Source organism: Diceros bicornis, chromosome 6, assembly GCF_020826845.1.
Source record: "Diceros bicornis minor isolate mBicDic1 chromosome 6, mDicBic1.mat.cur, whole genome shotgun sequence".
In the NCBI taxonomy this organism is placed as follows: domain Eukaryota; kingdom Metazoa; phylum Chordata; class Mammalia; order Perissodactyla; family Rhinocerotidae; genus Diceros; species Diceros bicornis.
The window spans coordinates 82,615,860-82,640,049 of NC_080745.1; the positions used below are offsets into that span (position 1 = coordinate 82,615,860).

General features: G+C 43.8%; 2 protein-coding genes and 1 long non-coding RNA gene across 8 annotated transcripts in view; 1 reads left to right on the forward strand and 2 right to left on the reverse strand.

The window, feature by feature from the left end:
• MCMBP (minichromosome maintenance complex binding protein) overlaps window positions 1-6,248 on the reverse strand; it is a 43,575-nt gene extending 37,327 nt beyond the window's left edge. For 2 of the 3 annotated variants that reach the window (XM_058544129.1, XM_058544127.1), the window contains exon 1: window positions 5,964-6,248. In XM_058544129.1, the coding sequence (XP_058400112.1) occupies window positions 5,964-6,021 (58 nt within the window). In that variant the 5' untranslated portion in view covers window positions 6,022-6,248. The remainder of the gene's footprint in view (window positions 1-5,963) is intronic. The other variant, XM_058544128.1, reaches the window with a different exon arrangement.
• Window positions 6,249-11,883: 5,635 nt separating this feature from the next.
• On the reverse strand, window positions 11,884-20,332 carry LOC131407496 (uncharacterized). 2 transcript variants are annotated; one of them, XR_009220502.1, is made up of 4 exons: window positions 20,209-20,332; window positions 13,964-14,086; window positions 13,000-13,062; window positions 11,884-12,095 (listed from the first exon to the last, which is right to left on the reverse strand). It is a non-coding gene; the product is annotated as an uncharacterized LOC131407496 (long non-coding RNA). The 2 variants fall into 2 exon arrangements; XR_009220501.1 differs by having other exon boundaries at window positions 11,884-13,062.
• A 259-nt stretch (window positions 20,333-20,591) lies between these two features.
• The window catches only part of SEC23IP (SEC23 interacting protein), a 43,442-nt gene continuing 39,843 nt past the window's right edge, over window positions 20,592-24,190 (forward strand). For 2 of the 3 annotated variants that reach the window (XM_058544131.1, XM_058544132.1), the window contains exon 1: window positions 20,592-20,800. In XM_058544131.1, coding sequence (XP_058400114.1) covers window positions 20,638-20,800 — 163 coding nt within the window. In that variant the 5' untranslated portion in view covers window positions 20,592-20,637. The remainder of the gene's footprint in view (window positions 20,801-24,190) is intronic. The other variant, XM_058544130.1, reaches the window with a different exon arrangement.

Below are 24,190 nucleotides of genomic sequence, written 5' to 3' on the forward strand. Positions count from 1 at the left end.
AGTATAAAGAAGGAAGGTATTAAAAAATGATCCACTTAGAGAGCCAAATACCCTGGGTATGGCCCTGGAGTTAAGAAGCAGTCTGGCTCTAAAGTCTGTAATCTTAACCATTCTTTATTATCAAAAGAACTAAAAGCACTATAGATTCAATGCAATCCCTATCAAAAAGCCAACTGCCTTTTTTGCAGAAATGGAAAGGCTGATCCTAAATTCATACGGAAATAGAAGGGACCCCGAAAAGCCAAAACAATCTTAAGAACAAACGAAGTTGGAGGACTCACACTTCACGATTCCAAAACTTACTACAAAGTTACAGTAATCAAGACAACATGGTACTGGCATGTACATATAGATTATATGTACATATAGATTAACGGAATGGAATTGAGAGTTCAGAAATAAAGCTCTACGTCTATGGTCAATTGATTTTTTTTCGACAAAGGTGCCAAAACCATTCAGTGGGGAAAGAACAATCTCTTCAACAAATAGTGCTGGGGAGCTTCTGGGTTGCTGAACCCAACTACATGCTGAGAATGTAGCACATTCAAGTTCCATGGAGACAGAAGTTTCTCCACGAGGGACCCTTCCAGACCTTGCCCTGTGTACCTCTTCATCTGGCTGTTCATCTGTTTCCTTTATAATATCCTTTAAAATAAACTGGTAAACGTAAAAAAACCCAAAAACCAAATAGTGCTGGGACAACTGGATATCCTATTGCAAAAGAATGAATTTGGACCCTACCTCATACTATACACAAAAATTAACTAAAAATGGATCAAAGACCTAAATGAAAGAGCTAAAACTATAAAACTCTTAGAAAGATCATAGGTGTAAATCTTTGTGACCTTGCTTTAGACAACGGTTTCTTACAGATGGCACCAAAAGCATAAGCAACTAAAGGAAAAATAGATAAACTGGACCTCATCAAAATTAAAAACTTGTGTCAAAAGACACTATCAAGAAAGTGAAAAGACAGTCCACAGAATGGGAGAAAATATTTTCAAATCATATATCTGATAAGGGTCTAGTATACAGAATACATAAAGAAGTTCTTATAATTCAACAATAGAAAGACAAAACCCCAATTCAAAAATTTGCAAAGGATTTGAAAAGACATTTCTCCAAATAAGATATACAAATGGCCAAAATGTATATGAAAAGATGCTATCATCAGTTGTTAGGGAAATGCAAATCAAAACCACAATGAGATACCACTTTACCACCACTAGGATGGATATAACTAATAAAACAAGGAAACATAACAAGTGTTGGAAAGGATGTGGAGAAATTGGAACCCTCACACACTGCTAGTAGAAACGTAAAATGGGGCCGGCCCCGTGGCTTAGCGGTTGAGTGCGCGCGCTCAACTGCTGGCGGCCCGGGTTCCGATCCCGGGTGCGCACGGATGCATCGCTTCTCCAGCCATGCTGAGGCCGCGTCCCACATACAGCAACTAGAAGGATGTGCAGCTATGACATACAACTATCTGCTGGGGCTTTGGGGGAAAAACAAATAAATAAAATTAAGAAATGTAAAATGGTGCAGCTACTTTGGAAAATAGTTCTAACATAAAATTAGCATATGACCTAGCAATCCCACTCCTAGGTATATTCCCAAGAGAACTGAAAACGTATATTCAGACAAAAACTTGCACATGAATGTTTATTGTGGCACTATTCGCAATAGCCGAAAAGTGGAAACAACCCAAGCGTCCACCAATGGATAAATGGATAAACAAAATGTGGTATATCCATATAAGAGAATATTATTTTCGGTCATAAAAAGGAATGCAAGTATTGACACATGCTACAATATGGATGAACCTTGAAAATATTATGCTAAGTTAAAGAAGCCAAATACAAAAGGCCATATGTTGTATGATTCCATTTATACGAAATGTCCAGAATAGGGAAATCATAGACAGAAGTAAATTAGTGATTGTCAGAGGATGGGGGAGGGGGCAATTGGGAGCGACTGCTAACAGATATGGAGTTTCTTTTTGTGGTGATGGAAACGACAGTGGTGAATATAATAAAAACCACCGAATTGCACATTTTAAAATGGTGAGTTTTATGTTATGTGTTATATCTCAATAAAAAAACCGATAATCAGAAACAGTTAAAAATGGTGACCTCAGTGGGAGAAGAGCATACTTTTACTCTTCATTTAATAGCATCATTTTTTAACCATGTGCAAGTTATTATTTAATAATTTAGAAATTCATATATACATATTTATGCCTTTTGCCATGGCCATCCAATCCATTCTTCTTCTCTTGAGAAGTTCGCCCACTATTGACGAGTGGGCCTCAACAGTTATGACTGTCCTACATAACTCTGTGCCCTGGCCATAGCTGACTGGTCCATGAGTGGAACCCTGACTCCATGCTGGGCCAATTAGATTCTGTAACCCCGGAATTTGGTATTAAAATAAAGATGCTAGCTCCTGTGGGATGGACCTGACAAGGGAAATCAGGAGCTGTGGAGCAGAGAAAGATAAGTTTGTGTGCAGAGATGAATATAGCCTAAGGAAGAAAAACTGATAAGAGTTGCTTGGACTCCTGCTGGCTTTCCAGTTCCTGATTCTACTCAGTAGTCTCTTGGGATACCAAGCAACCTCCCCGTCTTTGGGATCTATAGGCTTATAACAATTTCTTTTTTCCAGTGGCCTACCAAGGGTGGTGGGGTGGTATGAGAGATCCAAGGTGGGTACAGACAAAAGGGAGTGAATTGTCTGTTTAGAATCATGGAGACAATAAAAAGGCAGATGGACTTTTAGTCAATTTTATTATTGCTTTAAACTCTAAAAAGCTAGTGATCACATACTCCCACCCCGCCCTCCTCCACACACCACTGCTTTTTTTCACGAGCTAGTGTAGTTCTAGTTCTGTTAGACACAACCAAAGGACCCTGAATATAACCAAAAATAATGATCTTGACCCAACCAACAACCTATAGAGAAAATAGTGAAAGAAATCAGAGTTGATAAGCATTCCTACTTCCTCTGAAATTAACAGTAGTTATTAATTCAAGTAAAGAAAATTTCCTTTTTTTAAATAAAAAATGATTAAAAGAAAAAGAAGCATACAAAACTTTTTTCTTTTAAAGATTCCTGCTTTTGTTTAAGAAAAGCAATTTGATATGGGTCACTAAATGAACAATCACTGTGGGGCCTAGGCCATTAGCACTATGAACATAATAGAGCCCAATAAAGTATTCCTATATTTCAAGCCTTTGGACAATGTCCTGTATATAAAATCTTTCAGAAACTGGAACTAAACATTAAAGGCATTTTATGAAGGCTTACAGGAAAAATTTACATATTAACAACTGTAATATGGCAGATATAAATTTAAAATACAGCTTTGTTCACAAAGACGAATTATGATTCATATGGTTATGACTGGCCACTATGAGAACTTTAAAGTTTCTTATTTAAACCAAGAAGAAAGAATTAGGATTTGCATGTGAAAGCTAACTCATTCCTGGTATGATCATATGCTCTGAACCAACATAAGGTCCACCAGGACTGTCTTAAGTTTGAGATTTGTGGTCACAGTAACCATCCCAATTTACACCACTTCTGATCGATAATCCGTCTTTCCACTGCCTCTGTTCAACAAACGTTCAGTGAGCATTTTCAATGTACGAGGCGTACTCTAAGCAATGACGATGTACTAGTGAATAAGGCAGATACAGGCCCTGAATTCCCAGAGTCAAATATAGCAAAGGAACCCAAGCACCAAGCGATTTCAACAATATGCTTTACACATCCAATTTCCAGGACATACAGGATCCTGTAGTAACGTGGAGCAGGGGGTACATAACTTAGGTGCTCAAAGAAGAGTCAGATTTAGCCAGGAAAGTGGAAGTTGGAGGAGAAGGGGGGGGGACCTGGGAAAGTTAACAGCCTATGCAGAAGGCCTAGAAGCCAGGTTCAAAATCAAAGAACTGAAAGAGGGTTCAATAAGAGGGAGAACGTAGTGATGAGGTCTGAGGGCAAGGCAGGGGTAGAACCCAGAAAGGCCTCAGAAACCACAAAAGACTTGCAGTACTTTTCTACCTGGAGAAAAAAATCGATTCAAAAGAATTTCCTACTAAACCAAAGAGTCTACAAGTTTAACACCTGACTGACTTATCACATGAACATACCTGTAATGCTGTTATTATAAAGATATTCAATATATTCACAGTGATAGAAAATATAGTAAAAATATATACTATGCTTCAGAACAGCTTCTACAAAAAATTCATGACTGTAAAACAGTATTAGTTTCTCCTCTATAAAACACAACCTATATGAGATTAAGACAATCCAGGAGGAAACACATCAATAAGGGCCAGGTCCCCTCAACAATTCACAAAATTTACAAAATAGTGTAAAGCCAATATTTTATATCCAAATTATACCCTTTCAGTACTATAAGGAGATGTGGCCCTTAGGATCACACACACAGGAGACAAAATCTGACCCAAATACACTCAAATCCATATCAAATATAAAATCATCTCATTTGTCCAGCAAGACTAGGGTATGGGGTAGTTCTCGTAAATAAATTTTCTAAATATCGTAACTGAAACTTCACCTTTTAAGCCCAAAAACTTTTTACTTTTGAAGGATTTTTCCTAAAAAGTATCTATGCAGCTGCACCCTTGTAAACCAACTGTGCAATTTCACCTTCACTCCACATTTTGGGGCCATAATTTTGGACCTCAATTATGGGTTTCAGTATTCATTATAAAAATTAATTACTAGGATTTAGTGGAGGGATATCTGCCCCTTCCTCAAAGCACCCTTAATGGATATATAATGATTTTTTTTTGCCTTTAAAAAAAAAAAATATGTACATAGGTTTTCACTTCTTCTTTATCAAGTTGTCAGTGTTCACTGGCTACAATCCGGACGCCTACTCAGGCCTTCTTCTAATTTGCTGCCTCTAGTTTCAGCCTGGGAAACCAGATAACTAAACTAGTTCAAATTATAGGGAAAACGAATAAAGAGTTGCTGAGTGAGTCCCTCCTACAAGAAATACATTTTACGCCATCAGTTTTGGCTGCTGGGGACTATCTAGCTTCTTCTTAGGCGTTCTAACATCCCACGACGTTATAAACGAGCTAAAGCCACTCTACAACTCTAAGTTACCTCCAGACAAGTCAGGTGCTACGATCTAATACAGTGATTTCTGGCTGGGTTTGCCTCCACCACACCTAAGTGCAAAAAGACCTGGGGGAGGGGGTGTCAAAATGCCCAGTTAAGCACAAACAAACCTAAATTTTCCTCCGTGTACTCTCAGCAGAAAAGTAGCATTAATAACAATTGCAACTATAATTTACTAAGCTCGTCTGCAGCATTCTAAGCTCTTTGTAGGTAGAAACTCATCTGAGCAGGTCAACATTTCTTGCTAGCTCTGGCCCAAGAGATGTATACTAGGCAGGTTTTCAAGTCATCCTAACAGAAAAACTAAGCGATTACACTAAATCTTATCTCGAAAAGGGAGGATGTGTGTAATACAGTAGTTAGAAGCAACTTCTGCGGCGAGCGAGCACTCCCCCGGCACACCGGAAGTTTTGAAATACCCTGCAGGCTTCCCCACAGGCAAAGTGCTTTTCCCTCACCCCATCTCTGCGGGCCCCCCGAGGGGGCAAGGAGCTCTCCGAGTACTGCCGCCCGCGGGCTCGGCCCCGGGAGGGGACGCCAAGGGGAGCGAGGCCGTCAATCACGGCCGGCAGCCGGCTCCCCGCCGCATAACCTCGGCTCGCGAACCCCGAATCGGGCAGGTGGAAGGCACCTGCGGCCGGGCCCGGGGGCCCGGGGGCCCGGAGACCCGGCGTCTCGGCGCCGGCCGGCGCAGGCCCGCTGACCGTCTCGGCCGCGCGAGCCCTCGAGGCAGCCCCGCGTGGGGCCGGGCCCGGGCTCGGCAAACTCGGCGGCCAGCCCGGCCCGCCCCCGGCGCCGCCACTCACCGAAGAAGCCCTGCACGATCCCGAGCGGGTGGCTGAGCCAATCCTCCCCACACGGCATCTCGCCGACGGCCCGGGGCCGGTGCGGCCCGGCGTCCCGCGCCGCGGCGCCTCCTCGGGGGCTCGGCCGCTCTTCGCCCGCGCCCTCCCACGCAGGGCGAGCCTCGGGGCGCCGGCCGCCCGGCCTCCCCGCGCCTCAGGGAACGGCGGCTGTGGCGGCTGCAGCCCAGGAGCTGCTGGCGCCGGGCAGGCGGCGCGTGCGGGCCCCCAGCCTCCACTTCGCACAATGGCGGGAAATAGGCGCCGCCGACCGCGTTGCCTGCGACCTGGGTGGAGCTCGCGCGGGGAGGGGCGGCGGGAGCGCGCTGCGCGGCCCCGCGGGCGGGCGAGGAGGCAGGGTGGGCCGTCGGCCGGGGGCGGGCCAGGCCGGGGCGGGGCCGAGGCGCGGCGGCGGGCCGGCCGCCATCTTGGAGTCGGGCAAAGGAAGGGCATGCGCGGCCTCGGAGAGGGTGTCGCGCGCGGAACGGGGCGTCGCGGGCCGAAGGCGGCGTGTTACTGTTTGTCACCCTGTGCAAGCGTGATGGGGGAAATTCCCAAAATCTGGTTTATTAATTCGTAGCGAGGTCTTGTACAGGTCGGAGGCCGCAGCAGCTCCAAGGCACAAGGCCAAAGAGAACTCCGAGTCATCTCTGGGCAAAATTAGTGGGTGAAGCAGCGTTTGGTCACCGCCCACCACCTCTTGGTGCTTTTTATTTTGGCTGGTGGCAACTCTTTTCTCTGGCGCCCTGCCCGAAACCCTATCTAGCGACTTTCCCTCAGCTGGATAAAGTCTTACCCATTTAGATAAGGGGGCTTTGAAAGACCCCGAGCTCCCTTTGCTGTCATCTCAGGCACTGTGGTAGAGGGACTAGTTCCTAATTGAGGGGTCAGCTCAAAACTGCGAAAACAGACCGAGAGCAGCGTCTGCCTGGAAGCCTGAACCAGCCAGGGAGCTTTGGCGAGGCTCCTGCAGAACGTGTGTATCAGGATACCTTCAGAATGAAGACGGTGCCATCAGCACACACAAAAGATCAAATCTGCGGTGACCTTTTAATGAGGAAATTTGGAAAATGTGCAAGTACAGTAATGAAACTGCGTGTTTCCCCTAGGCCTAGGGAAAACCCCAGTCTCATCAGCTGAAAATAGGGCCTGTTAACAGGAGGATGATCTGAATGGAGTCTAGAAAGTGGGGAGCCAGAACAAGAAGAACGGAACTCAGATCTCAAGCCCTCTTTAGGGCAAAAAGGTTTAATTTATATTTCTCATTGTGAACTAATTAATTGGCATACTGGATTATACATCTGGCTTTTGTGAGTTTGGGTGAGCTGAGAAAACTGGGTTGCAAATCCGGGGCATTACCACCACTTTGCTCATTCATTCATTCCTTTAGCAGAGAGGGTTGCCAACTCCCTGGTATTGAATGGAGAAATCCCATATTTTAGCTTCATGGCCAGTAATTTGCAAATTAAATTTATGACATGAAAATATCTGCTTTTAAATCATAATACTTTCAGATTTGCTTTATATGCAATTGCAGCTGGACACCAATTTAGCAATGGCTAGGAACACTTCAGCTTTTGGTCTCTCCCTCTGAAGAGTATTTAGTGATTTATTGAACAAATAATTGCTCAGATTTTACTTGAAGAGACACTGTAATCATTCTGAAATGTAATTATAATGTGAATAATTTCACCCTCTAATTTTCCTATGGCAAGATGTGTTGATACTACTACTAAGTAGTTGTGAAAATGTAAGAGGCCAGGGGAGGGTCCATGAGGGTACATCTCCATGGCAAGATTTTTTTTCCCACTGTCAGTAACTGCACTTGCACCCCCACCCAGGAAGGCATTAAGTAACGCTGTCTGCAAGTAATTATTGAGGGCATTGGAGATACTGGGATGAAAAAAGGAGAGACCATCTCTGCCCTCATAGAACGTACAGTCCTGTAGGAGACTTATTACTAAATAATTATTCATTTACAACCATGGTAGGTGCCAGGCAAGAAAAAGTGAAGCTCTGTGAGAGGAATGAACAGCACCATCTATTTTACTGAGGGAGGGTTGTGGGTAAGGGGGAAGGATGCTTTGAGCTTTCCTGAAGATGTGACATTTACACTAGGACTTGAAAGATAAATAAGAGTTAGCTAGCTGAAAAGTGTGAGGAAAAAGTGTTCCAAGCCTAGGAAAACAAAACTTGTATAGAAAAATTAAAATAATCACAATTTATTATATGACTTAGCTATTAATAGTGTTCACAAAGTCATAATAATGTTAAAATTTTAATGTTGATCTAGCCACCATTATAATTTAACTTAGGAGGCTGGGGGATGAGAAGATTTCATATATGTGATAAGGACAAAGAAGATCAAAATAGAGTAAAATCCTCATATTTTGTGTGGGATGTAATGCAAAGGAGACAAAAAGGAAAAACTGGAAGTGACAATGTAATTTTAATTTAAAAATATAGAAATACTGAAAGAATCAGCTGAAAGGATTGAATGTAGTTGCCTCCAGGGTGGGGTAAATGTTTCTTTTAAACATTTGCTAGTTTTCTATGTACTTATTACTAATTCAACCCTGACTGCACTAGAATTTCCACTAGATTGTAAGATCTTTGAAGCAGTGATTTTGGTATTTGTATGCTGTTTTGTTCCCTGGCACCTAGAACAGTGTCTGGCATATCATAGGTGCTCAATAAACAGTTGTTGAATGGATAATGCACACTTCCATCAATTGCCTAGATCTCTTCTCTAGATAATTAGACACATCAAATCTTCTATATACTTTATTTTTCTGGGACATCTTTCCCAGAGCCTTTCGACCTGTTCCAAACTGAACTTGCTGCCCTCTACTTCTTGTGTAAAACTGTCTTCCTAGCATCTCCTACCACCATTATCCTAAATATTCTCTTTTCCTCTTTCATCTTTTAACTGAGACCAAAAAAATCTGTTCCCTCCTTCTTCCATAGCTACAGATAAGTTGCCCGGGGAAGAACTGCATTTCCTAGCTACAAAGGTGTAGCGGAAGCTGGTTGCCTAGCTAGGCACTACATCTTTCAGCCTTCTTTGCAGCTAGGTAGGGCTCTGTGATTAGATTCTTATCAGTGAACTGTGAATGAATGAGATGTCTGGAACTTCCTTCAATTTCTTAGGAGAAAAGATTTGGCCCTGGATATGCTCTTTCCTCCTTCCTGATGGTGAGATGGTGATGACTAGAATGACCTTGTGTTAAAGACAGTGTGGATTTTCATATGAACATTGCATTCTGAAGTCTCTTTGTTACACCTGCTAGCCTTACTGTAAATAATTCAGAAATTGGTATCAGAAGTGGAGTGTTACCATAACAAACAAAAAGTAATGTGGCTCTAGTTTAGTGGTTGGATAATGGGTTGTGACAGGTGAAAGGCAAAATGCCCCAGACAACGAAGGAGAGGCTTTTATTTAGGTTGTTGCAGTAGGGAGACTATTCATTCACGAACATCTCCAAGAAGAGGGTTAAAATTTGAGGTTTTATAAAACAAGGGAGTCCTTGAGGAAGGGTAGAGGTGGGTCTTATGTTGGAATATGCAACAGCAAGGTGGTCCTTTATAGTTAGCCCTTTCTTAGAACACAAAAGGGAGAAGGGATTTCTCAACTATTCTTGTTTTCTGAGGAGTGAGTGGGGCCAACAAGCAGGGAAGTTGGACTTGTTGACCGAGTCCTGACCTTTCTGGGCCAGTTCTGCAAAGGTTGTGGGTCAGAGTTCTCTTGTCAAAGATGGTCTGGCCATTGTTTGTATATTCGATATCTCAGAAAAATTGTGCAAGCCACATATGTAATTTAAAAGTTTTTAGTAGTCACATTTTTAAAAAATAATTGTATTTATTTTTTCCCCCAAAGCCCCAGTAGATAGTTGTATGTCATAGCTGTATGTCCTTCTAGTTGCTGTATGTGGGACGCGGCCTCAGCATGGCTGGAGAAGCGGTGCGTCGGTGCGCGCCCGGGATCCGAACCCAGGCCGCCAGCAGCGGAGCGCGCACACTTAACTGCTAAGCCACGGGGCCGGCCCTAGTAGTCACATTTGTTAAACAAAAAATCCAACAGGGTAAATTTAAAGATCAAATTGGCTTTATTTGGTGATTCATGAATCAGGCAGCATCCCTTCTGGCAAATAGAAAGGAGCTCTGCTGAGCTGTAGAAAAGGAAAAGTTGTTAAAGGTGGAAAAGGGGTGGAAAAATGAAATTATTAGCAAAGAATTCATTGTTTCAGGCAAGCTCACCCTCCTAAGAAGAACAGAAGTGGCCTATTGGGTGGATTTCCTCACTAGTGCTGACCAGGTAACTCCAGGTTGACTGGTTAAAGGTTACGTTCCTGGGAGAGGCTGAACCTGCAATTAGGTTAGGTATTAAGTCTTGGTTTGCCAATGTGGGGCTTAGCACAAGTGACTCCATTTTGGGCCTATTGTCTCCTTTTTAACAATTTTCTGTTTTGATCAGACTCTCAGCTTAACTGAGAGATGTGATCGAAATGTAAGGAGACATTTTAGCTTCTGCTCTGTAGTGCTTGCAGCGTTTGTTCATCCTTTGTGTGGTATTTACAAGTCATGATGTTTTTTGGTTAATCTCTGTGATATTCACAGGTCAGAACTTCAGGTTCATGGGGCCGGCCTCCTGGCATAGCGGTCAAGTGCATGTGCTCTGCTACTGGCGGCCCGGGTTCGGATCTCGGGCACACACCAACGCACTGCTTGTCCGGCCATGCTGAGGCGGCATCCCACATATAGCAACTAGAAGGATGTGCAACTATGACATACAACTATCTACTGGGGCTTTGGGGAAAAAAAGGAGGAGGATTTAGGCAATAGATGTTAGCTCAGGGCAGGTCTTCCTCAGCAAAAAGAGGAGGATTGGTATGGATGTTAGCTCAGGGCTGATCTTCCTCACAAAAAAAAACAACAGCAACAACTTCAGGTTCACAATCTTCAAGTCAGTGTTCCTTTTCTGACGTTCCAATATTAGGGAGATCATTTGCTTGGTGGTTAGTGACTGTGAACATGCATTTAGAGCTTTTGAGAGAATACAACACACAAGGGAGATTACTATGATTATTACAAGCAGGATAATTCCCAATGTATGGAGTGCACTTTGGAGCCGTTGTCCCCAAGACCCAAATCATCAAAATCAAATAAGTCAAAGAAAGACCTTGTTGAAAGAGTCACCTTTTTGAGTCAAGTGGCTTGCTCAGTGATATTATGTAACTGAGTTTCAACTTCTCCAGAAGTGTTAATCCAGGTGCAGCAGGTGGTATTGGCCACAACACAGACACCTCCTTGCTCAGCTAAAAGAGAATCAAGGGCTATGGCCAGAGAGTCTAAGGATTTCTGTTGGGCAGCTATCGTTTTAGCAGATGATTCCACAGGACTTTAAAGAGTTAAGGAGAGGTTCCTGATCATAGCCTCATTTACATTTACACCTAACCAGGTAAATATGGCCCTGCCAAAGGAAATGAATCCTGAGTCATGAATGCCTCCTGGTAATTCCTGTCTGAATCTGTGGCTCAGGACTGGAAAGGCGACAGCCATCGAGGCCAGTAAAATTTTAAGAGTCTGTAGACAACACAGGTAGTTTTATTCTGGTTACCCTTGCCTTGTGTCCCTTTCTTTGCATAGAGCCTGGACACAAAGTTCTTCAGGTTTGGAGTTATTAATCAGAGACAGGGAAATGGACCAGGGGGTCTCCAGCATCATGGACAGGTCAGTTTCTGATGACAAATCCAGTAATCTGAAAGGTTACCCCCCTTAGCAATGGCCTAGGAGATATGGGTGATGGTGTTATATTTCCAGGCTGATGCCAGAGTAAAGGAAAGAAAGAGAAGAGAGGGTTTCATGTTTAAAGAATGAAGTCTTGATCCAGAGTCTTGGGGGGGAAGCAGTCTACCTCCACGTCAGCTAGTCCTCTTCCTCGTCCATTTGATCTGGAGGTCTCCAGCATTTGCATAGAACCACATGTCAGGAGGAGCCTTCTTTTAAGGTTCAAGTCCCTGAAGCTTGGCTGCCATCTGGGTAGTGAGGAGGACCTGGTATAGTCCCTTCCAAGGAGATTCAAGGGCAGTCTTTGTTCTTAGTGATTCCAAATCAAAAGTGTAGGAGGAATTGGAAAGGTTAGTTTGGAGAGTTGTAGTCAGATATTTGAGGAAACTAGAAGAATTCAGGATCCAGCCCAGTTTACAGGTAGTTAACAGAACCTTGAATACAGTTAACAAGATCAGAATCTAATATAGACAAAGGTGCAAACATAGTTTTTCTCTCTATAATTATCCCCATTTCTTTTTTTCCAAGGATAATCACAGTAAAACTAAATTGTTTGCATCAGACTTGGCCTGATTATTTACATTTACATAAGAGCAGCAAAAATAGTGATTGACCATAGAAGCTCTTTTAAGACTGCTTTGCTGGAACTTTGTAAGCAAGGTACTAGGTTGATTTTTTCATGGGGCTTTATTCACTCTGTAAAGTCAACCTTAGTTCCTTAAAACTGTCTGGTCATATCTGAGTCTATGCATATCTCCCTCAAATATGACAATCCAGTCAAAGTCTTGGTAATATAGCCAGTGTTTCCAACAGTGTCCTGTTACAAGCAGAACTTATGCCAATAACTAACTGTATTGTCATGAAAAGAATACTGAAGGGGCCAGCCCAGTGGAGTAGTGGTTAAGTTTGTGTGCTCCACTTTGGTGGCCCGGGGTTTGCAGGTTCGGATCCCGGGCATGGACCTATGCACCGCTTATCAAGCCATGCTGTGGTGGCATCCCATTTAAAGTAGAGGAAGATGGGCATGGATGTTAGCCCAGGGCCAATCTTACTCAGCAAAAAGAGGAGGATTGGCAACAGATGTTAGCTCAGGGCTAATCTTCCTCACACACACACACATACACACACACACAAAAGAAAAGAACACTTAAGAGTTTCTGAATTTTGGAGGGATCAGGTAGGGAAAAAAAGTAAATGTTTCATTTTTGCTTACAGTGGTATATTTTCCAAATTGTGGCAAGTCATAGACAGTTTCAGAGAAAAGGTTTCCTTAAATCTGGAAAAACAAAACATTAAAGAACCAGCAATGTTTATGAGAACATGATGTAATCCATGCAGAAATAGAAGTATAATGATGTACACCTGAAATTTATACAATGTTATAAACCAATGTTACTGCAATAAAAAAAAAAGAAAGAACCAGCAATGTTTTAAACAAGTCATAAAAATTATAATCATCCTCTTCAGTTCATGTTATTAATTCTTGTTCTTTTTGAATCCAGTTTTTTTTCATTACTTCTGGAAATTCTTACCCAGTTCAGTCTTATAATCTTAAAGTTATCAGAAACCTGTACTTGTCAAAATTCTTTCCATAAAGCTCCTTGAAGATGAAGCACTTTTGCAGGAACACTTTTGCAAAGCATCAGAATAAAACAATAACTCTCTGTAAATGACAAAAGACTTAGAAGTGCCTATTATTAAAGATCTAATGAGAGTTCATTATAATAGAATTGACAAGAGAGTTTGGTTATTGCTGTGACACACAACATTTTAAGATAGTAACTGGAATTATGACTGATAACATCATACCAATTACTATGTTGCTGTCCAAAAGAAGGCCCTGTGTGTACCACCACCAATTCCTACTACGGAACCTTGGACTGGCGAAAGGATTGAACCAGCAGACCTCAACAAATGGGGACTGTGGACTGGGGCCTCCACACAAAGGGGAACTGTGAACTGCCACTAAGAGTTCCCATGTGGATCTTAGGACAGAATCAAGGGCTGGGGTTTCCAATCAAATGGGGAATTGCAGACTGAACCAAGGGCTGGGGATTCAGCTTCTGGATGGAACAGTCTGCCAGCTCAAGCTGACCCAGAAAGCCCTGGAATGGAAAGCCAAGTAGATCAGGAGCTCAGTGCAAAGAAAATGGAGCTGAGAACTGAGAGGAATTTACCCATGGCCCTTGGAAATGGCAAGAAAGACAATGCTCAAAGGGTTCCTCAGGTACCACACTTGTTTCTTGTTGTCCCTGAATGCCAGCAAAAGTTTGCTTTGGATCTCGTTGCTTCCACCAAATCTGTTAAAAAACAAAATTCAACTGAATAAATTTAAAGATCAAATTGGCTTTATGCAACAACTCATGAATCAGGCAGAAACCCATCTAGCAAATAGAAAGGAGCTCCACTGAGCTGTAGAAAATGAAAGGTTTGGGGCTGGCCTGCTGGCATAGTGGTTAAGTGTGCATGCTCCGCTTTGGCGGCCCAGGGTTCGCAGGTCCACATCCCGGGCGCAGACCTATGCACTGCTTATCAAGCCATGCTGTGGCAGGCGTCCCACATATAAAGTAGAGGAAGATGGGCACAGATGTTAGCCCAGGGCCCATCTTCCTCAGCAAAAAGAGGAGGATTGGCAACAGATGTTAGCTCAGGGCTAATCTTCCTCACCAAAAAAAAAAAAAGAGAGAGAAAGAAAGAAAGAAAGAAAAGGTTTTTAAAGACCAAAAGTGGGTAGAAAATGAAATTATTAGCAAAGAATGCAATGTAAGCTGGCCCTCCTAAGGGGCATGGAAGTGGCCTATTGGGTGGATTTCCTCAAAGTACTGACTGGGTAATTCCAGGCTGACTGGTTAAAGGTTACATTCCTGGGAAAGGCTGAACTTGCAATGAGGTTAGGTATTAAGTCTTGGTTTGCTGATGTGGGGCTTAGCACAAGTGACTCCATTTTGGGCCTGTTGTCTCCTTTTTAACACATTAATAGAAGTAAAAGGAAACAGGTAACATCAATTTTAATAATATATTTAACCCAACATATCTAAAACACTCTTTTTTTTTTTTTTTTAAGATTTTATTTATTTATTTTTCCCCCCAAGCCCAGTAGATAGTTGTATGTCATAGCTGCACATCCTTCTAGTTGCTGTATGTGGGACGCGGCCTCAGCATGGCCGGAGAAGCGGTGTGTCGGTGCGCGCCTGGGATCTGAACCCGGGCCGCCAGCAGCGGAGTGTGCGCACTTAACCGCTAAGCCACGGGGCCGGCCCTAAAACATTCTAATTTGAACAAATAATATGAATATTATTAAAGGATATTTAAGGTTTTTTTTAACTAATTTGTTTTTAAATCTAGTGTGTATTTTACACTTCTAGCACATCTCAATTCAGACAGCCACATCTCTAGTGCTCAACAGCCACAAATGGCTAGTGTTACCAGATTAGATGGCATGGGAAAAACTGGGGCCTGCCAGGATTGGAAAAGCCAGTCAATTCATTATTCAAATCACAAGAGGTAAGCATCTGGCTCAAAGGCATTTTCAAGGGTCCTTTAAGACTTTTCACGTAAACGAAAGTATGTAGCCCTGTGGCAAAGGTCAGATCAAGGACGTAGCTTTGCCACCAAGCCTATTGCTTCAGATGGCCCCAACTTAACCACCATTAGGCTGAGAGAAAAAAGAGCTCAGGGCAGACAAAGAAGTAAAGATCATGGAACTAACTGGAAGTAAGATACCGGGAGCCTGGCCTGAAAAAGACTGCAACTGTTCAAGCCTCAAAGCAAACTCATACTAGCAGGAAGTGGACTGCCAAACCTGTAAAGTCCCTGAAAAAGACATGCTTCCCAATGCCACTTCAGATATGGCCATGAAAATTCATGGACAAGGAGAAAACTCCCAGAAGGCAAAGCCAGGGCCACGGAGGACTGTGGACTGGGCAGTTATTTCCAGGGGCAGCAAAGACTAAACATAAACGTTCTCCACTGTTAGGGCAGGGAGCATTTTCAATTTATGCCTAGCAGGATTCAATCATTTCTATAGAACGGTGATTGCCATGTTTTCCATTCCTTCTTTTTCCCAGGGGGAGTCTCCACTGCAGTTACCCTGTTCTTGCTCGACGACTGTCTGTTGGTTGTCTTATAGTCACAGCTCACGAGGAGCCACATCCAGGCCAGATGGAAAGGGCTGAGCTGCACCCAGAGATCCCGGATTTTTGAGCTGGATGCAGCTGGCTGCCTCCCTTAGGAAGTGAGTAAATTCTCTATTTGGAAAGAAGGGTTGGTATTTGGTGGTCAGAGGGGCAGACTGTAGTGGTGATTGCCATTTTCCCACCAAAAACTTCCTCCTCCATAGTTATGGAACTGTAGTTAGGATGTGGCTACTCAGGTGGGGACTGTATTTCCCAGCTCCTCTTGCACCTAGGAGTGCCTTTTGTCGACATTCTCACAGTGAAATGTGAACACAAGTGACTCCTACAGCTTCTGCTTCACTTGTTAAGATGAGACATTTGTGCCTGAACTGCTCTGACCCCTTCCTGCTGCCTTGGCTGGCAACAACTAGAGAGGCCGTGGAGCCCGTATGTTGAAGATGGAAAGCTGGTCACCAACATGTATCCTTACGTGAGTGAGAAATGAACTTGTATTTTGTTTGAGTCATTGCATTTTTGGGTCTTCTTGTTAAAACAGCTTGCATTCCCCTGTACACCTGTGTTGGATATCATGTTTCCTGTACCCCACAAAGGAAGACTTTCTTAGCTCATTCCTTTATTTGGGTGGAGCACTTCCTCCATTTGCTTTCTTAGAAGGTGTCCTTGAGAGGTAAATATTTGTTGAATTCCTTTGCATTTGACCTGTTTTTATCCTTCTGGAAACTTTAAGGATCTTCTGTTTGTCTCCAGTGCTCTGGTGTGTGTCTATTTTCAATTACTGTGCTGGGTACTCAACCTTTCAATCTGGAAACTTGTATCTTTCATTTCTGGAAATAAAAATTTTTCTTTGATGAGTCCCTCCTCTGCATTTTGTCTCAATTCTTAGAAGAACTCTTAATAGTCAGATATTGGATTTCCTTGCCTGGCATTCTAATTTTCTTATGTTTCTCTCTTAACTTCCATCTGTTTGCCTTTTTGCTTTACTTTTTGGGAAACTTCCTCATATTTATCTTCCTTCTACTGACTTTCTTTTTCATTCATTGACTATTTCTTTTCTTTCTTTTTTAAATAGCACTCTGATCTTGAAGACCCTCTTATCCCTCTGAGGATATTATTGGTAGATTTTTTAAAGTTTTTTTCTTTCTGTGTGGGTTGTTTAAGTTGCCATTGCCTGTTCTTTTTGTGTGTGTCTTGTTTTGATCTCTATCTTTCAAGTTAAAAGATCTCCTCAAGTATGTGGTGATCATATTTTAAAGCGTGGGGACTAAAAAAGTGTTTGGGAGCTCACAGCATATAAATGGGGCTTGTTCATTGTGAGCTTAATTATGGGGTGATCTGGCTGGACTCTCTTATCAGGGAACCCTGACTTCAGTATCTCTACGTCTTTCATTCCCATGCCCCAAAGAAGAGTCCTCTAATCTCCCGCCTAGAGGTTGAAGACCCAGCAGTTAGTGTGCTTGGACTTGAGTGGAGAAATTGGGCTGGGGTTGTGGGAGAGATTGTTTTATTATTCAGTACGTACATATCTGCTTTATCTTCCTTCTGTTTTATCCACTCCAAAAAAACTTACAGTCTTTTTCCTAGAAAGGGGATGGTCAGTAGTCCAGTTACTCAGAGTGGGGGAAGGGACCTAACTGCTTCTTAAACAATTTTAACCAATCCTCCTAATTATAGGACCTCTCTCTCCAGCTTCACTGCCACTTCCAGAGGCACCTGAGGTTATCAGGTCCTAAGCTTTTTGGTGATTCTATGGTGCAAATAAAGTTGCCTTTGGGCTTTCCCCATTACTGCTTTGCTAAATCATCTACCATTGGTCCATTTTTTTTTTTTTTGGATGTCTTCCAAAATCTTATTGCTGTCAAATCCTTTCCCATTCTCCTCATCCTTATGGGTTTATGCTTAAAAAAACAAACTCTATTGTGTTTTCAACAGAGTTTCCGGAGGAAGAAAATGAAGATACATCTGTTCAATCTGACATCTTTCTCTGGAAATTACTCCCATTTCTGTTCATTCCCACTGCAACTGCTCTAATTTGAGCTACCATCATTGCTCAGCTGGTCCATTGCAGCAGCCTGCCAACTTCCAGGCTTGCTCTTTCCTCATGTTTTATTACGCTGAAGTCAGAGTGGACTTTCTACAGAGCAAATGTCATTATTTCTCCACTTTCCTTTAAACCCTTCTTTGACTCTCTTTTGCTCTTAACTTGTAAGACCCTGCCCATCTGGCCTTGGTCTGTTTTTCACTTTCATTTCCCAACTTTCTCCCAGCTGCTCATTGGGCTCCAGCCATACTCTAACCTTAACACCCAAACGTGGCATCCCAGGGTACCCCTACACACTGTAACTTTAAAATTGTCTCTTACCACTTCCTCCAACCTCTCCCCTCCAAGCTTTTCCAGTTAACTTCTACTCATTGTCTATCAGGTCTTAACTTTAATTTTTCTTCTTCAGAGAAGCCTTTCATGTCACCCCAGACTAGGTAGGTCCTTTGTTGATGGTCTGATTGAAATATTTGCTATCCCTCCCCACAGGAGGGTTATACCTCCCTCCCCGGATGGTGTCAATATTCCACATAACACACTGGGAAATTCTACATTACAACTTTCATCACACTTTGTTGTTATTACATGTTTAGTTGTCTGTCTTCCCAACCAGACCATAAGCTCCAAGAAGGAAAGGTCCTGTGTCTATCTTATATACTACAGTATCCCCAGGATTTAGTATACTGCCTTGACCACCCAGAGACATGACAAAGACTCTCTCCTTGACCAAACTCTTGCATGGCTTCTACCAGGTTAAAACCATGTCCCCAGGATGACCCCCAGCCCCTTAAAATGCCTGCCCGAGAAAGCTCAACAGAGCCAGGAGAATTTACTGTGTGTTCTAGCCAAAAGCTAGTGATAGGCATACAGGGCCCTCAACTCCCTCTTCAAGCAGTTACTTCAGAAAGCTTGTGATTATAAATCTTTCCTCTGCCCCCTTGAGATATAAATCTTCTGTCACCCAGAACTGTCTTGGCAAGGACCTGAGAGCTGTCTCCTCTCAGCCTGGTGGTACCTTGCTCTAACTTGTACCACTGCCTGTCATAAAGATATGAGGCGCTTGTTTCTCTTTCAGATAAGTGCCCATTAACAAACCCAGGTGGCCTGGTCACATGGATCAACACCCCTTGGCACCCTACAGTGCCTTTGCCTTAGTGCACCGCAGTCTTTAAAAAGTCTCTAGCCTTTTGTTTTGGGGAAATTAAGGTCAGTTCACTACATATCCTCTCCCCTATTGCAACAGTTATTACTGAATAAAATCTATGCTTATTGCTTTAACTAGTGTCTGGCTTTGTTTACCTTTGACAGTAAGCACACTAAGTAGTTACTGAAGTTATTAATAAACAATCTCTATATAGGTATGAACAGCTGTGGGGGGGTAGTTTCATTATTTTGAAGTTTCTTTCGGGGTCTCTTTTATCTCTCTCTCTTACCCTCCAAGAAGCTGCTCATCTGTTATTTTTCTTTCATAATCTCTATATGAAAGATGACAATTATGTCCAAATCATCCACAGTGCATTTTGGGATTGAACTAGTCAGATTATTGTAGACAGATATAGAAAGTTACTCAAAAAGTCACACCGCTAAATTTCAATTCCCTGGTTTCTCTTTTTTTTTTTAATAATTTTATTTATTTATTTTTCCCCCAAAGCCCCAGTAGATAGTTGTATGTCATAGTTGCACATCCTTCTACTTGCTGTACGTGGGACACCGCCTTAGCATGGCTGGAGAAGCGGTGTGTCCGTGCGCGCCCGGGATCCGAACCCAGGCCGCCAGTAGCGGAGCACACGCACTTAACCGCTAAGCCACAGGGCCGGCCCTCCCTGGTTTCTCTTTGAAACATTATTTTTTTCTCCCTATGGCTTAAAAACTTCAAAACTTTTACCACTTCTACGTCTGGGCCAACAATAAGAATTCAGTTCATGTCAGGTGCATGCCCTCCGCTTCTGGCAACCGGGGTTCGGATCCCGGGCGTGCACCCACACACGGCTTCTCCGGCCATGCTGAGGCCGCGTCCCACATACAGCAACTAGAAGGATGTCCAGCTATGACATACAACTATCTAGTGGGGCTTTGGGAGAAAAAAAATAAAATAAAATTATAAAAAAAAAAAAGAATTCAGTTCAGTGCAGAAAGTCATGTGGGCGAGTTAGACATGAGTGCCAGAGTGGGTGAGTTTGCCTAGGCCTTGGCTCCACACAGCCCACACACCTCTTCCTCCCTCCATCTACGGACAGGGCTCTGCTACCTGCTCTTGCAGGCTTCTGCTGTTCCTCCAAAATCTTCGTCAGTTAAACGCTCCTGTCGGTACTTTCAGGAAGCCCAGAGCGCCCCCCGCAACCTATGCCTCTCAGCGTCAACTTGTGCCTTGATTCCGAGGCCACTGCGCTCCCTCTCCCATGCTGTAGCCCAGCCTCGGCCTCCGCCTCCGCCCCCAGCCACGCCGGGGCAGTGGCTGACGGCGTCACGTGGTAGGACTCCGGCACGAAGCCGTCGCCGCCATGTTGATTTCTGGCGGCGCCCCCTAGACGAAGGGAGAAGGCGGCTGACGAGCCGCCCGGAGTTCCGGCCCTGGTGCGCAAGTGCGGAAGTGTGCTGGCCCCGAGTGTGACTGGTTTCCGGCCGGCGGTGCCGCGCCAGCTGCCCGGAGACGTGTAACGGACGGTGGGCTGTAGCCATGACTGAGAGGAAACCTAACGGTGGCGGCGGGGCCGCCTCCACCTCTTCGTCGGGCACTAACTTACTCTTCTCCTCCTCGGCCACGGAGTTCAGCTTCAACGTGCCATTCATCCCAGTCACTCAAGCCGCCGCTGCCTCGGCCTCCTTGCTCTTGCCCGGAGGTAGTGGGGGGGCGGGGTCCGGTGAGCGAGCGTGTGCGGGGAGGCGGGCGGGGGTCGTGCGGGGACGGGGGTCGGACGGGAGGTTTTCCTTCTGCCTCGATCCGACCGTCTGGGTAGCTTGCCAGGGCCATCAGTGGCCAGGTTTGAGGCTTTGGGATCTTGGAGGCGGGGACCAGGTCCTGAGGCTTGCTCTTCGTCGAAGGAACATCTGTTCCGAGTGCTGGGCACTCCTGCACTGGCATTTCACAAACTTTTATTGAACACCTACTGATGTGCCAGGTGCTTGCAGGGAATGCACATAAATTAGACAGTGCCCCCTCTCCTAGGATACAGTAAGATATCTCCTAGGATACAGTGGGATATCTCCTAGGGTAGGCAGTGTCCTTCTCCTAGGATAGACATGTAATATTTGCAAAGTAGAGGTACAGAATGCAATCCTTGTCTCTCAAGGCAGTGCATCATTTCCTCTAAAAAGCTGTTTCTTGTTCTCTTAGGTCCCTACTCCTATGTGCACCCTAGTTCTTTTTTCATATCTTTATCGTTGTCTAGGGAGATTGCTGCAGTTTAACAATTATGTGGCATACCCAGAGCTTGGTGTTTAGGAGCACAGACTGTTTTTCAGCCCTGGCCCTGCAATAACTTGCTGTGTGACCTCAGGCGTGTTAGTTTACCTCTCTGTGGTTCAGTTTCCATATATTTACAGCCTCATAGGGCTGTAATGAGAAGTGAATTAATTTTTGTAAAGCAGTGAGTATAGTACCTGGCACATAGCGTTACATAAATGTTTGTGAAATAAACATATTTGCCTCTCTGTTTGGATTGTGGGCTTCTTGAAGTTTACAGCTATGACTTATTTACCTTTTTACTTTTAAGATCTTGTTTAGTGCTTAGCACATAGATCCTCAGTAAATACTAAATATTTTCCCGTTGAATAATTTCTGCTTGCTTAGAGGACTAAGGAAAATTTCATGGAGAAATGAAGGGCAAACCAGAGGCAGCTGTACTTGAAGGTTCCCCTTCCCTTTGGTTATGTTTCATCTTGGTGCTTATCACCACCTGGCATATACACATATTTCTTTATTTTATCCCACTAGAGTGTAAGCTCCATGAGAGCAGGAACTTATACCTAGAACAGTGCCTGGTGTGCTGTAGACCAATTTTTCAATAGGTTTTTGTTGAACCAATGAAAGGATGAGAGTCAGGAATATGTATGTCTCATTTTGACAGTGTGGCTGAAAGGTTAAGTGTTGCCATTTTTGGTGAAGGACTAGCCTGGCTGGAGCAGAATGCTGTGGGAAGTTGCGTGAATAAATAAGGCCATACGTGGGGTTTTTGTATTATTTTCTGCTTCACAAATGTTTGGTTCATGCCCATCTTCCTTGCTATATAGCATTTGGTTTGTGTGTGTCACTATCAATTAATGCTGAACATTTTCATTGTCAAGTACAGGATAACTGTACCTGTCTTGAAAACTTGTTTCTTGGAGATAGCTTACTTTTTTTTTTTTCTTTTTGTGAGGAAGATCAGCCCTGAGCTAACATCCATGCCAATCCTCCTGTTTTTGCTGAGGAAGACTGGCCCTGAGCTAACATCCATGCCCATCTTCCTCCACTTTATATGGGACACCGCCACAGCATGGCCTGACAAGCGGTGCGTCGCTGCGTGCCCGGGATCCGAACCTGGGCTGCCAGCAATGGAGTGCACGCACTTAACTGTTACGCCATGGGGCCGGCCCCGATAGCTTACTTTTTAATGAGGAAATTAGTAGTTTTTAGAGCTAAAATTCTATAACAAATATTTCTCCACCTCTAAAAGAGATTTGATCGTTAGAAACCCATTCAGAGAATTTCCAGAGATGAAAGAAGAACCTGTCTCGTGGGAAGCAACAGTTAATCATGTCAGTGAAAGAGACACATAGGAAGCAGTTTCATTCATTCAATAAACATGGGTTGAGCAGCTTCTATTTGCCAGGCCCCATTCCACATGTCAGGGAGACGCGGAAGAGCAGATAGCATTGCCATCAGTGACTGCACAGTACGCACACACACACTGTACCCAACGGTGTAAGCAGTTGTGATACGGGTTCGTAATGGCGGGAAAAAGGGGTTGATAAGGCTGCTGTGAAAGCTGTGGCTGACCAGGGAGAGGACATCCCTTAGGCCTGCAGGGCCTCACAGAGGAGATGCTTCTTGAGCTGAGTGTCGAAGGATACATAGAAATTAGGGAGTCTGGAGAGACAGGTATGTGTGAAAACCTGTAGATTTGGCAGGATTTGCTGGTAGGTGCTCACGTTCTCCCTCCCCCTCTCTCCCTGCCCCTCCACCAGTAGATCGGTGTGACTAGAGTGTGTGCAGCGGAGTGGCTCGAGGGGTCAATGGGGACCAGATTACGAAGGGCTTCATATGCCATACTGAGGAGTTTGTAGTTCATCCTTTGGGGTGTGAGGAGCCTCTGAAGGATGTTAAACAAGGCAGTGAAATTAGAGGTGTGTTTCAGAAAGACTGGAGTTTTCTGAGATTGCACCAGAGTAAAGCTGACTGTCACGACAGCGATCAGTCTGGAGGCCACACTGAGTCAGGCAGGAGTGGACAGTGTTCTAGCCCTAGTCAGCCACATTGGGTATGAAGAGCAGGGAACACGTGTGAGATTTTTAGACTGTAAAGTTGTTGGGACTTAGTGACTCACTGAAGGCCAGACTGTCAGCACAGAGGTGCCTTCTGTTTGTTCAGTTTTAGCCCCAAGACCTAGCTCTCTGCCTGGTATATAGTGGATGCTGTGTACATATTTCTTGAATGAAGATTTGAATGATGAAATGAAGGGTATGAGAGAGAGGGATGAGTCTGAGAGACTAGATTTCTGGTTTGAGTGGATTGATGTTGGCAAACATCTGTTGAGATAGTGGTAAAAGGAGCACCTGGAGGGGGACAGTTAAGATGGTAAATTCAATTTTAGGCTTACTAAGTTTGAGGTGTATGTGGCTAAGTCTGCCAAAAGAATTGAGGAAGCAGTTGGAAAATAGGTTCTGGACCATGCGAGAACAGTCTCGATTTGAGACAGAGTTGTGTCAACACAAAATAACCAATAACTGTTCTATAGATAAGAGAGATAGGTGAGTTTACTTGAGCCAGAGTGAGGATTATAACCCAGGAAGACCTTTTACAGAAAGGAAGAAAGCCTTCCAGAGAAACATGGTTTTCTTACAGTTTTATGTCTTTTTAGAGCAAAGAACGTACATTAAACATGCCCAGGATACATTTTCATAAAAGTTTCAAATAGGTAGTTAGTTGCAAATTAGGTCAACATGACCCTGGTGTTGGGAAAGGGAACTTATTTTAGGAGTACAAATATGGGTGCTAACCAATAGGGCGTAGGAGGGGAAGTATGCATTCT